The 12486-nt window shown below is 42.7% G+C and overlaps 1 protein-coding gene across 12 annotated transcripts in view; it reads right to left on the reverse strand.

Moving 5' to 3' along the window:
* The window catches only part of ACACA (acetyl-CoA carboxylase alpha), a 219896-nt gene that overhangs the window by 183971 nt on the left and 23439 nt on the right, over positions 1-12486 (reverse strand). For 2 of the 12 annotated variants that reach the window (XM_081161538.1, XM_081161537.1), the window contains exon 1: positions 779-844. The exons of 6 other annotated variants lie outside the window; for them this stretch is intronic. Coding sequence is in view for 1 of the 6 variants with exons in the window: in XM_081161540.1 (XP_081017666.1) it covers positions 867-889 (23 nt within the window). In the remaining 5 variants the exon portion in view is untranslated. Of the gene's footprint in view, positions 1-778; positions 845-866; positions 928-1590; positions 1697-12486 lie in introns of those variants that run through there. 4 more of the 12 variants (XM_081161540.1, XM_081161545.1, XM_081161539.1 and 1 more) reach the window with 4 other exon arrangements.

The raw sequence follows: 12486 nt of genomic DNA on the forward strand, positions 1-12486 counted from the left end.
ACTATGCTAAATGCCACCATTTCCCAACCTTTCCCTCAATTTTAAAAACAATTAAATCTTATGGTTGGTGTATTTCTACTCTGCACTGGTAAATTCAAAATAAAACTTCCGCAACACAAGTAAATGCAAGTAGCTTCATAAGTTAGTGGTTTGCCTTTGACATCTTTTGTATGCCCACTTCATGATATTTGTTCATTATTTTTGGATTCACAACAGTTCCCCTATTATTAGAAATGAGGAAATTGAGGCAAGAAGAATGGAAGAAACTTGCTACTTTGTAACAAGCAGGCACTTACCTGGACACTGCAGCTGCTATCCTGCTCTATATTATTATATTAGACCACAACACTTTCCTTACAAGTGCCTGTCAAATAGGCAGCACAGAAATACTTCTCAATCACAGACATCCAAGCATTCCCTCCAAGAAGAGACAAGTCAGAGAATTCCTACCACCCAGAAAGAAGAAACCATGTAACCAAAGTAAGCATGCTTCTCAACCTGTACCATTGAGCTGGAAAAAAAATAAAAATAAATGAATGAAAAGAAAGCAAGATTAAAGGGATCAACTTTGAAACTGAGGGCTAGGTTATTAGGTTTATCCCACACATTGGTAAATTACTGAAACACTGCTTACGTAGAAAATGGAATTGATTAGGAAGTTCTAGGGTCTTGTGATTTTGAACTTAAACCCCCAAAACAAAAATATCTGAAATTAAAGTATTCCCTCCACTCCAGCAGCTATATTCTTACATGCTTCTATGAAATCTACAAGACCTACATGAAGTCCCTGGTATTTAGAGCTGATTCCAAGTGTCCACGAGTGTCCACTTTCCGCGTCCAAATCCAAAAATAATGTTGGCACTGACCCCAGCAGGACCTTGACGCACATTTTCCTCTGAAATTAGCCTCACATCACCTTCCGACGTCCTATATCCAATAGTTTGATCAGTATAGCAAACGGGAAGGAGAGAGTAACAACAGGCACGTACATTTACTAGTCCTTCACAGAAAACATAATAAAACCCTGGGAGCAAGATCTGTCTGGCAAGGGACAACTCTCCTGGCCGTGGCTCCCACCACCATACAAAGACAGCGAGAGCAACAGAAGCCGGGGTCTCTGCACCCTACAGCTCACTCTGCAAGAGTTGGAAGACTTTCAGTGCGACTAGACCCAACCCTCCACATTCCCCTCCCACGTGGGTTTTCTGCCTCTCCAGAGCGAAGGGTCGCGTTGGAGAGGAGTCAGAGGAAAGAATCTGACCACGCCGGAACTGGGACAGGAGTGGTGGAGAGGGGAGCCCCAGGCCCACATTCCAGCCCCATCCTAGAGGCCCTGGGCTGTACACCTCCCAGTTCCGGGTCTCAGCTCTCACCCCGAGACCCCAGGCCCCTCCACGTCTCCCCAGAGGGGAACTCGAGGCCCCGGAGCTGCGGGGAGGGTTGGGCTGCCTAGCACCGGGTCGCGACCGGATGGAGCCCGGGCCGCGTGCGGGTGGGAGGAAGATGGGAGGTAGCCCCCTGCTGCCACCGCCCCTCCCCGGGCCCCAGCCCCTTCAGGCCACGAACCACTGGCTCCGGGGCAGCCCTCACCTCACTCCCCGCGGCGACGTCCGCGATCCGGCGGAGGCGGTGCAGCTAGGGAGAAGACGCGGTGAGCTCCGGCGATGGCTGACAGGCGCGCAACACCAGGCCGGCCGGGCACACGGGGGAAGGGGCGGGGCTTCACCGGAGCCCGCCCGCCCCCGCCCCGCCCCGCCCCTGCCTCCCACCTCAGCCGGCGAGCCCCATGAGGTGACTACATCCCGGGTTACTCAAGGCCGTTCACCTCCGACCCCGCTCCAGGCAGCCGCGCGGTCTGGCCAACCGAGAGGCGAACCGCGGACCCCGGACCTGGCGACAGCCAATGGGAGGGAGGCGCGGGGCGGGGCGACGTGAGGCGAGGCGGATGGTCCGAGCGCCGCTCTGCCATTCGGGACCGAGCGGCCAGAAGGCAGGCGGGTCCAGGGGGATCGCAGCGCCCCCGGCCGGGCCTCCGCCGCCCTTTCTGCCCGGGGCGGGTGCTGGGCCGGCCGGCCGCTCCCCCTCCTGGCTAACAAGGGAGTAGGGGAAAAGGGCCCCGCTGGCACCTCCCATCGGGGAGAGCAGCGCCCAGGGCCGGCAGGCGCGTAGCGCGAAGGAAGCCCAGAACCGTGCGAGACTGAGTAGGGCGGTTGGTGCGCGAGCCTCGTAAGGATGTTTTCGTGTTCAGTTCTAACATCCTGAAGAGGTGGGTGTTGCATCCGTGAATTGTTCAGGATCACAGGCTGGTCTGCAAGTTAGTGCGGGTTAAATATCCCCTTTTCTGGAGCTACATAACCAGACTCCCCTGGCTTGCTCCTCAGTCCCAAAGCAGCCACCTCGAAGGAGCCGGGGCTGCTGGATCTGGAGCAGTGCGGCGAGCCTCAGTGACCAAAGCTCCGTGAGAAGGGCCGTGTGCTCAAGACAGCAGCCTTTTCTGCCTGCCCTGAGCAGGGAAAATAGATGACAGAAAATTCCTGAGTGGAGCGTGCCTCCCAACTTTCACTCTGGTTACACCAAACCTTTGAGAAGAAGCCAACAAATTTCTCTAGTTTTTCCAGTTATTTCATAGCAGACTTTCATGGTGACTGTGTGTTTAAAATTAATAGGAACTAAAAAGAGTTCCAACACATAATACAACTATTGGGCGGGAGAAAAGGAATATTGCACTTCAGAAGAATGGGGTGACTTTAACTCCGCCAATGATTTAATGAAGCACCCAGAGTACTTTTCTGATCCTTACACAAGCTTATGCTAAAAGCCAAAGGCCAGAGGCCAAAAAATGAATAGGGTAAAAATGCACACCGGAGGACATAAGTTCTTGGGCCAACTGAGGCAGGGGGATAGGAAGATTGGTCAACAAGGCGCAATATTCATCTAGGAGCCCTCAATACTGCTAGGTGTTGGCTTCGCCAAGAGTTTACCAGCCTACTTTAAAATAATAGGGACTAGAAACAGAAATTTAGAAAGACATACACTTGACAGAGCACTGACCCACATACTTTTCACAATAGCTTTGTTTGTCATTGGATGAATGTCAGTTGAACAAACATAGGAAATCAGAACTTAAAGATAATTGCAGGTTTGACAGGATGTTTGACTTGGCTGACTGAAAAAAAAAAAAGACCTGAGAAGAGGGAAGTTTGACCTCTCCCTAATAGTGGTCTCTGAAGCTGGCATGAAGGAAGTGACTTTGGAAGGAACTAAAAATCTTGAGGTTGCCTCTTTTTTCATCTACCTTTCCTAGTTTCTATTTAGTAATAGGAACTCTGGCCCCAAGATTCCTTCCTAGTGGTGTTGCTGCTTATCAGCCTTAGGAGAACTGCAAAATCAGGTTACCCTCAAAAACTGTCCTTATGTGAAACTTCAGCAAGCCCTTACATGTCCTGCTTTTGACCTCACTGAATATTTGAAGTAATTGAGCTCTTGAAAGAACTAGCCAAGGAACGACCTAATGAAAGAGCTACAGTGAAAGAAAATGAAGGATGAGTTAGGATACACCAAGACCACTTACAGAGGATCTAATAATTTAATTATTACCAGCAAATGTTAAGACGAGTGGGCAGAGCTGTGTCTTTAAGACAATACACCTGAAACTTCAACAGCTCCTAAGTGGTGCATGCCAAAACCTGCCAATCTTTACTATAGGCTCTATAGAGCTGCTCCATGAGTTCTTGCCACACAAGCCATTATGTCTGTAAGAAGCGGAGGAGGAGAGCCAAAGGGTGGAGAGAACTTACTATACAAGACTAACAGGTGAAAGAGAAGGGAGTAGAACATTTCTAGAAGCTGAAACTAGACAGCAATAATGGGATGAATTGTGTCTCAGAATTTATATGTTGAAGTCCTAATCCCCATTACCTCAAAAGGTAAGTATATTTGGAGATAGGATCTTTAAAGGGGAAATTAAATTAAAATGAGGTCATTTAGAGTAGACCCTAATTCCAAATGATTGGTGTTCCTATAAAAAGAGGATATTAGAACATGGACACACACAGAGAAGAGACCATCTGTGAATCACAAACTAATACAAGCTCCCAAATATCAAATGGCATCCAAGTTTTTCAAGAAGGTTGTATAAAGGTATCAGGGATTTATCTTGAACATTCCAACTATCATCCAACTTTAAAGATGGTCTCTAATATTGTGTGTCAACTATAATTGAAAAATGAATTTTTTTTCATTGAAAAAGATGCCCGGCTGGGCATGGCTCAGCCATTGAGCGTCAGCCAGGATCCAGGAGATCACGGTTCGATTCCCGGTCAGGAAACATGCCGGCTTGCGGGCTCGATCCCCGTCGGCGGCTCGCAGGAGGCAGCCAATCAGTGACTCTCTCATCACTGATATTTCTCTCTCTCTCCCTCTTCCTTCCTCTCTCTGAAATCAATAAAGATATATTTAAAAAAAAAAAAAAAAAAAAAGATGGTCTCACCCTATTATGGGAAAGTAAAATAAGTCTGAGGGGTCCCTGTCTTTTTGAGTGATTACAATCTAGTTGGGAACACAAAACTAAACACCAAAACAGAATGTCTACGACTTGCTCCTCAGATAATAGTCATGTGAATTTTATAAGAGCCATAGATAAGAGTAAGTTCTCAAAAATGAATAAGTCCAGAAATACATAAACAGTATGTGTGTCACAGTCCATTTTGGCACTTTATTTGTCAATTCTACTTTAGTTTATGGCAGTGCTTCTTAAAGTCTGTTCCACTGAGCACCTGAAACAGAATCACTCGGTGCTTGTTAAAAATGCAGCTCCCCAGTCCCACTGCAGACTTTTGAAGCAGTAATTATTCACCCTAGTAATTATTCACCTGAAGTTTGAGAACAATAGGTTAGGATTTATTATTGTTCCCCTTTTTGCTGCCAGTGTCTCTGGTCAAACAGCAATGCTTTCTACACCTGCACTTCCAAGAAAGGAAATTCTTATCAGGTCAGGCCAGAGTTAAACCAAGGGAGGAAAGTGCCTTAATAGAAAACAGAACTATGAAGAGCCCCCTCTCCTGGAGTCTGTCATGGTTCAAACTTCCTTAAGTAGCAAGGTCAGTGATCAACCTTTCTGAAGAGGACAGAGGAAATACTGGGGTATTTCCCACTGGTCCCCAACATATAACATACTCCCAATCTGGCTTCTAGCTCTTGCCATGCTTATTCTTACCTTTGTTTATACTGTCAAACTCATCTTTCCTCCCTCCTAATTTTCTGAATCTTTCTAGTCCTTGGAGTCCCCTTTTCTCTTAAGATTTCTTTACTTCTCCAGCTTCTACTGATGTATCTCTCCTCTGAATTCCTGTAGCAATCTGATCACCACCACATGGTTCAGCATTTATTATGCTTTAATTTTTTGTGTGTATGTTGGTTTTAGCTCTCCAGCTAAATTTTAATAATCTTAAAGGCAGAGAGCATTCCTTATAGTTCAGTATTCTCCATAACTATTAGAGTAGGACTAAGTATGGATGTTAGTAAATGATTCATTGGTTGCGCTAAAGATTAGCTAGCTCTATACCTGAGAAGCCACACTACTCCTGATGTCTGCTTATCCATCTTCACGTCGCCTCTGGGAGGCAAAGCCTCTAGTAGGATACTTAGCTGATTTATAGATGGACAGACTTCATCAAGAAAAGTCTGATCCTTGAACAGAATTATGGCTCCAGTCATGAGATAGAGAAAAAGAAGATACACAGACCTTTGTCTGAACACTACATTCCTTTGCTCTGGTCAACCATTCAAGTTTGTCCAGAGTTAAGAGCCTGGAAACTTCACACCATAAAGTCAGAAAATGTCCTCAAAGATGCCCTTTATAAGTCTGGTCCTGATGATGAAAGGTAGGATTGCACAATGAAGGACAGAGTTCACAGTGGAGACCCACCACGGTATTTTCACATGGACATTTGGGTTTTCACAAGGCATTTCAGCTCTCCCTCCCTCCTAACTCTCTAATACTGAACACTTCCACCTCCCTCCTAACTCTGTAATACTGAACACTTCCAGTCCCCATCTATACAATCTATATTTGACAGTCACCAAATCTTAGCTACTTCTTCCACAGCACCTCCAATATCTTTAAAAAAAAAAAAAAAATCTCTAAGTCCTGCACATCTCATAACTAAATACCTACAGAAAGCTTAAGAGACCCTTTTAGCTAAAGGCAGGAAAATGGACAAGATGACTTGTTTAGGTCCTGCCCAGTCCTGGGATTTTGACATTTTATATTGATCAGCTTTACAAGCTGCTCATCTCTGACCTTTCTCCTGCAAACCCATGAAAGTGCCCCTGGTGAGCTGACTTCCTGCTCCTGTCCTCACCTTTTCTTCAGACTTTTCCAGTGTCTTCATCACCCCTATTTCAGACTCCGCTTTTTCCTGTTATATGTTTAGGCCTCTACCCATCTACCCCAAACAAGTACCCTCGCTCTTCATTGTTAGTATTATATACGAAAAAATATATAATAAAACACAGCATTACTCATTTTTATAGAGCTTTTGCTTTTACAAGGAGAACTGAGCCATCGCTCAACTTCCTTTTATCATTTTCATTCCTTCAGTCTTACAGCGTTCCTGTATTATAGAAAGATGTCACAGCATCCTATCTTTTTTAAATCCCAACAGATGTCTTGCTTATCAGTGGACCTGCTGTGCTAATGTGCCCATTTTTCTTAAGGAAAACAAAAAGGAAAGAAGGATAAAGGAAACAAAAGATAAATGAAAATAAAATGCAGTGCCCTCGCCAGCGTGGCTCAGTAGTTAGAGCATCGGCCTATACACCGGAAGGTCTCGAGTTCGATTCCCAGTCAAGGGCATGTACCTGGGTTGCAAGTTTAATCCCTGCCCCAAGTTGGGGCTCATGTGGGAAGCAACCAATTGATATCTCTCTCTCTCTCTCTTTTTCCATCCCTACTCCTTTCCACTCTCTAAAAATCAATGGAAAAAGTATCCTCACTCCTCAGATGAAGGGTAAAAAAAAAAAAGTAGTTTAAATCAATGAATGATACAGCCATAATCATTTGAATAGCATATAGTTTGGGGGATGACTTCAGGCGAGCAAAACTGAGAACTGGTGATTCTTGGTATTGGTAAAAGGAGCCAAAGATATCTTAAGAGCAGCAGGAACTTTGCCTTCTCTGTGTTCTGTATTGTAAATAGCTTGAGCTCTTTAATTAGGTAAACCAGGCTTTAAATCCTGACTGTCATTAATTAGCTCTGTGACCTTGAGCAAATGACCCCCTTCTGAGCCTCAGTTTCCTTGTCTATAAAACTGAGACATAATATCTACCTTGTAAAGTGGTGTTTTTAGAGTAAATGTTATAATCAAAATGTAAAGTTTCTAACACAAAGCTTGGAACACAGTAGGCACGCTGAAAATATTACTTCCCCTTTTCTCTCTGTGTCTCCCTCCATTTCCTACTAGTGTTCAGTACAAGAACAAAATAGCCTAAGGATGCTCACTTGGCTCAGGAATGATTGTGTTATTAAACCCACCACCCACCCCACCCAGAATCAATATTCCCAGGGTATCAGAGCAGGTGATCCGGAATGTAGGGATAATCTGAATCGTCTACCCTTACTTGGAGAAAGCAAGTAAATAGAAGCAACTGTGGCGGTCTGAGCTTCTGAGAATCAACCAAAGGGTTGGCACTCTGACGGTATGTATGGTTGTGCCACACTGAAAAGGCTCTTTGGCACCTTTGGGAAGGATGTGAGACAACACGAACTTTCATACTCTGCAGATAGGAGTGTAAATAAGGACAACCTCTTAGAAAACAGCTTGGCATTCATTAGTAAAGCTGAAGATACCCTGCATACCCTATAACCCAGCTTCCCTTTCTGGATTTATATTCTGGAGAAACTTTCAAATGTTCTCCAGGAACATTGTTCATTATGACCAAAAACTGAAAATAACTCAATGTCTCTCTGTAGTAGATTGAATAAATAAATATTGGTGCATTCATACAATTAAATATTATAAAGCAATGAGAACAAGCTATTGCTACATGAAACAACAGGATGAATTTTGTAGAAACTTTCAGATGTTCCCCAGGAACATTGTTCATTATGATCAAAAACTGAAAATAACCCAATGTCTCTCAGCAGTAGATTGAATAAAGAAATATTGGTGCATTCATACAATTAGGTCTTATAAAGCAATGGGAACAAACTATTGCTACATGAAACAACAGGATGAATTTTGTAGACATAAAATTAAGCAAAAAAAGCCAGACACAAAAGAGTGTGTTTCCTGTTATATAAAGTTCAAAAATAGACAAAAGTCATTTGTGGTAGTAAAAATCTGAATAACTGTTACTCCTAATGAGGCTAGTGACTGGGAGAGGATATGAAGAAAGGTGTATCCATTTTGTGTTATGCATAATAAAAAGCTTACTTCAAAACACATAGCATCTCCCTGGCCAGTGTGGCTCAGTTGGTTGGAGTGTCCTCCCAGGCACTAATCAGGGAAATACAAATTAAAACCACAATGAAATATCACCTCACACCTGTCAAAATAGCTGGCATCAATAAAGCAGCAAACAAGTGTTGGAGGGCATGTAGAGAAAAGGGAGCCCTCGTGTACTGCTGGTGGGGTTGTAAATTGGTGCAGCCACTGTGGAAAACAGTATGGAGTTCCCTCAAAAAATTAAAAATAGAGCTACCTTATGACCCAGCAATTCCACTTATGAGTATTTATATGAAGAAATCAGAAACACTAATTCAAAAAGAGATATGCACCCTACATTCACTGAAGCATTATTTACAATAGCCAAGATATGGAAGCAACCTTAGTGTCCATCTATAGATGACTGGATAAAGATATGGTACACATATACAATGGGATACTACTCAGCCATAAAAAATAATGAAATCTCTTGCTCCCAAACATATGTCCTCATTTTGGATCAAATAAACTCATAAAATAAAATAAAAATAAAAAGAATGAAATCTTACCATTTGTGATGACATGGATGGACCCAGAAGGTATTATGCTAAGTGAAATAAGTAAGGCAGAGAAAGACAAATACCATATGATTTCACTTATAACAAATAACAAACAAAATCAAAACAAACATAAATACATAGAACAAACTGGTAGTTAGAGGGAAAGAGGGTTGGGGGTCTGGGTGAGTAAGGTGAAAGGAATTAAGAAGCAGTAACCGCCAGTTATAAAAACAGTCCTGGGGATATAAAGTACAGCACAAAAAAATAATCAGTAATATCATAATAACGATCTATGGTGTCAGGTGGGTATTAGACTCATTCGGGCAATCACTTCATAAGGTATATAAATACCTAATCACTATGTAGTACACCTAAAACTAATATAATATTGTATGTCAACTGTAATTGGAAAATAAATTTAACAAATACAGAGAGTATACTCCATCCATTTATATAAATTCAAAAGCATGCAAGATTTATTAAAATATTTAGTGATATATATACAGATAGTTCACTACTTTTAAAAAGCCTGGGAAAATAATGATTGGGAGGAAGGAAAGGAGTGTGACCAGAAGGACAGACATACAAAGAGCTTCTAGGATACTGGCAATGTTCGATTTCTTCCTTTTGGTGATGGTTATATGTTCACATTATTATTATTGTTGTTGCTGTTATTGTTATTATTTAAAATATACTATGTTCTATATACTCTTCTACATGTATGCTATATTCCACAATAAAATAATTTTAAATAAACTCAAATATATAAAAAGCATACACCCTTAAAAGAAAGAGTATCAGAATACGGCATCGAGATAATAATTTTAGAGCTGAAGAGGCCTTTAAAACCATCTTGTCCAACCATCTCATTAAAGAGAAGTCAAATGACTTACTCAAAGTGACTCAGTCTAATCTAGAAGCTAGGTAAGCCTCCTGGCTTCTTGTCAAGTGCTCCTCCCACAAACCCACCCTGATTCATTTAGTCAGTCCCAGTTTCCTAATATCTTCCAGTGTCACATCTCTCATCCGCACACATCATAAGACTCAACTATGTTATAGCCTTTTTTCCTTCCTAAATTTGTAATTTTTGTTGTAGGGAAAGGAGATTAGGTAAACTATCCTCTCCTCCACAGATATTCCAAACACTTAGAAAACCAGTCAAAATATCTAGTAGAGAAACAGTCTGGGTCCATTCCTCTACTGATAGTTATTGTGACTTGTTAATATAGCTCTCCCACCATATAACCGCTCTAATATGCAGGCTGACTTTTGGGCCTCCGAGACACAAGAAGAAGGGAAGGTTCTGAGAGTTGATAAAAGTAAACATTTGTCCTTAATCTTCGTCCAAGCACAAGGTCTCTTTAGGGAAGAGTGAACTCTTCTGCCACCCTGTGACACAGAATGAGAACAGCAAGTCCTCAGATCCTTTCCTACCACCACTCCAGGTGGCAGCATTGTAACATGGCATCTAGGAACTAATCCACAGAAAATCTGAAATAAAGTGACAGGGGAAAGTGTCTGATACTATAAGGAAGCAGAGAACCATGTAACCATGTTAAAGAAATAGTAAGCAAAAACCAATCAGGCAACTGTAGCGGCGAGAAAAGAATGAGACAGTGCTGCTCTGGACCAGTGAAGATTTGAGGTACTTATGTTCCCTCTACTCAGCTGGCCTCACTTCTCTGCTCCCTTCCATAGCAAAATGTCTTGCAAAGATTACATACACACCTTCACCTCCAACTGCCTCTCAGCCCTCTCTGCCCTCTCCTACTTCCAGCACTCTGCTGAAACTGTTCTCACAGGACTGTCAAATACAGTGGACAGTCTGTTCTCATCATTCACACCTCTCAGCACCTGACCAGCTGGTCATTCCTTCCTTGGAATACTCTCCTCTCTTGGCTTCTATGACATCCACTCTCTTGGTTTTCTTAGCGCACATTTCACCTCCTCATGGAAGTCTTCCCTGACCACCCTCCTTAAAGTGGCTTCTGTCAGTAATCCTTTGCCTCATCGTTGTTGCTTCACAACAATCACAATCTCTGATTACCTCATATATGTATTTGTATTTCATTATTAGCCCTTTGCACTATTTTCTTTTTCACCAGGCTTGTTGTCTGCTTCCCATATTTTCATGTGAACAAAGACTTGGCCTTGTGCTCACTGCTGGAATAGGTCTGACCCACAGTAGGCCCACAGTAAATACTTGCTAAATGAAAGGCACTGTGGCTGAAATGTTCACCCCTCCCTCTCCTCTGTCCCCATTCCAGGCAACATGTTGTCCTTTGGTGACATCTCTTTCCTTTTTGTTTTCCAAGAGTTCCCCTGATGCTCAATTTAGCCAGATTCAACCTGAATTAAAATGTCAGGCAACAGGGTAATATTTAAATCATGATTTGACTCAGATCTCATGAACTCCCTCATGGAATGTCCCTACTCATCATTATCAATCAGAGTGTCAGCCTCTAGAACCTTCATTCACATAGCCAACCCTATGTTGGCTCCAATGGAGTACATTTAGTGGGTAGAAAGACTATAGAGGCTCTGGGCTTGGGCAGAGGATCTGAGTAGATCTTCATTTCTGCTTTATGATCCACCTAGATATGCTATCACAAAGTCTACAGAGTATTACTAAAATGTGCATTTTTTTAAAAATCTTCAACAGTTATCTGTCTAGGAAAACCTTACCAAACTTCAGGCAATATCATTCATCTAGGGTTGGGGTGGGGAACCTTTTTTCTGCCAAGGGCCATTTGGATATTTATAACATAATTCTCGGGCCATACAAAATTATCAACTTAAAAATTAGCCTGCTATATTTGGTCTAACATTTAATTAACTCACCGATAATGTGATGGGTGGAACTGCGGTTGCGTTGTAAGGGCCAGACCAAACAATTTCGTGGGCCATATGTGGCCCGTGGGCCGGATGTTCCCCACCCCTGATCTAGGGTATTTAGCTCTTCCTCACACCCTCTCAGTCCAATAGTCATGGAAAGGTGGTCTACCTATACTCACTTCACTGTTCAGGAGTGTGAAAATGTACAGAACTAGAGAGGTAAGTCTGTGCTAATGTAAGTCTATGTGTGTAACTGTGAATGAATTCTAGAGATAATTTGGTCGGAACATTTACAGAGGAAAAAATTGAGATGAGGAGAAATCAGGCAATTTTCTCGAGATGACAGTTAATAATAATAGCCTGTATTAGAACCCAGTTCTCTTAATTCCTAGTCAGTGCTTTCTCCAGTGTAACCCACTGACTTACTCAGTCCCAGTTTCCTGCTCTACTCTAGAAATCACTTTCCTTAATAGAAATCTCTTTCTCTCTTTATGTTGGTGTGTAAGTCTGTGTGCCTGTGCCTGTGAGCATTATTGAATGTCTACGTGTCTACCTGCAAGTATTTATAAAGCATATCACTGGGCGTTTATGCCCTTTCTCCTAGGGAAACCTCTAGGTAATTACCGTTTCTTATGTTGGCACAGCAGTGGTCAAGGAAGACCTT

Source organism: Miniopterus schreibersii (assembly GCF_964146895.1).
Source record: "Miniopterus schreibersii genome assembly, chromosome: 16".
NCBI classification, from domain to species: Eukaryota; Metazoa; Chordata; class Mammalia; order Chiroptera; family Miniopteridae; genus Miniopterus; species Miniopterus schreibersii.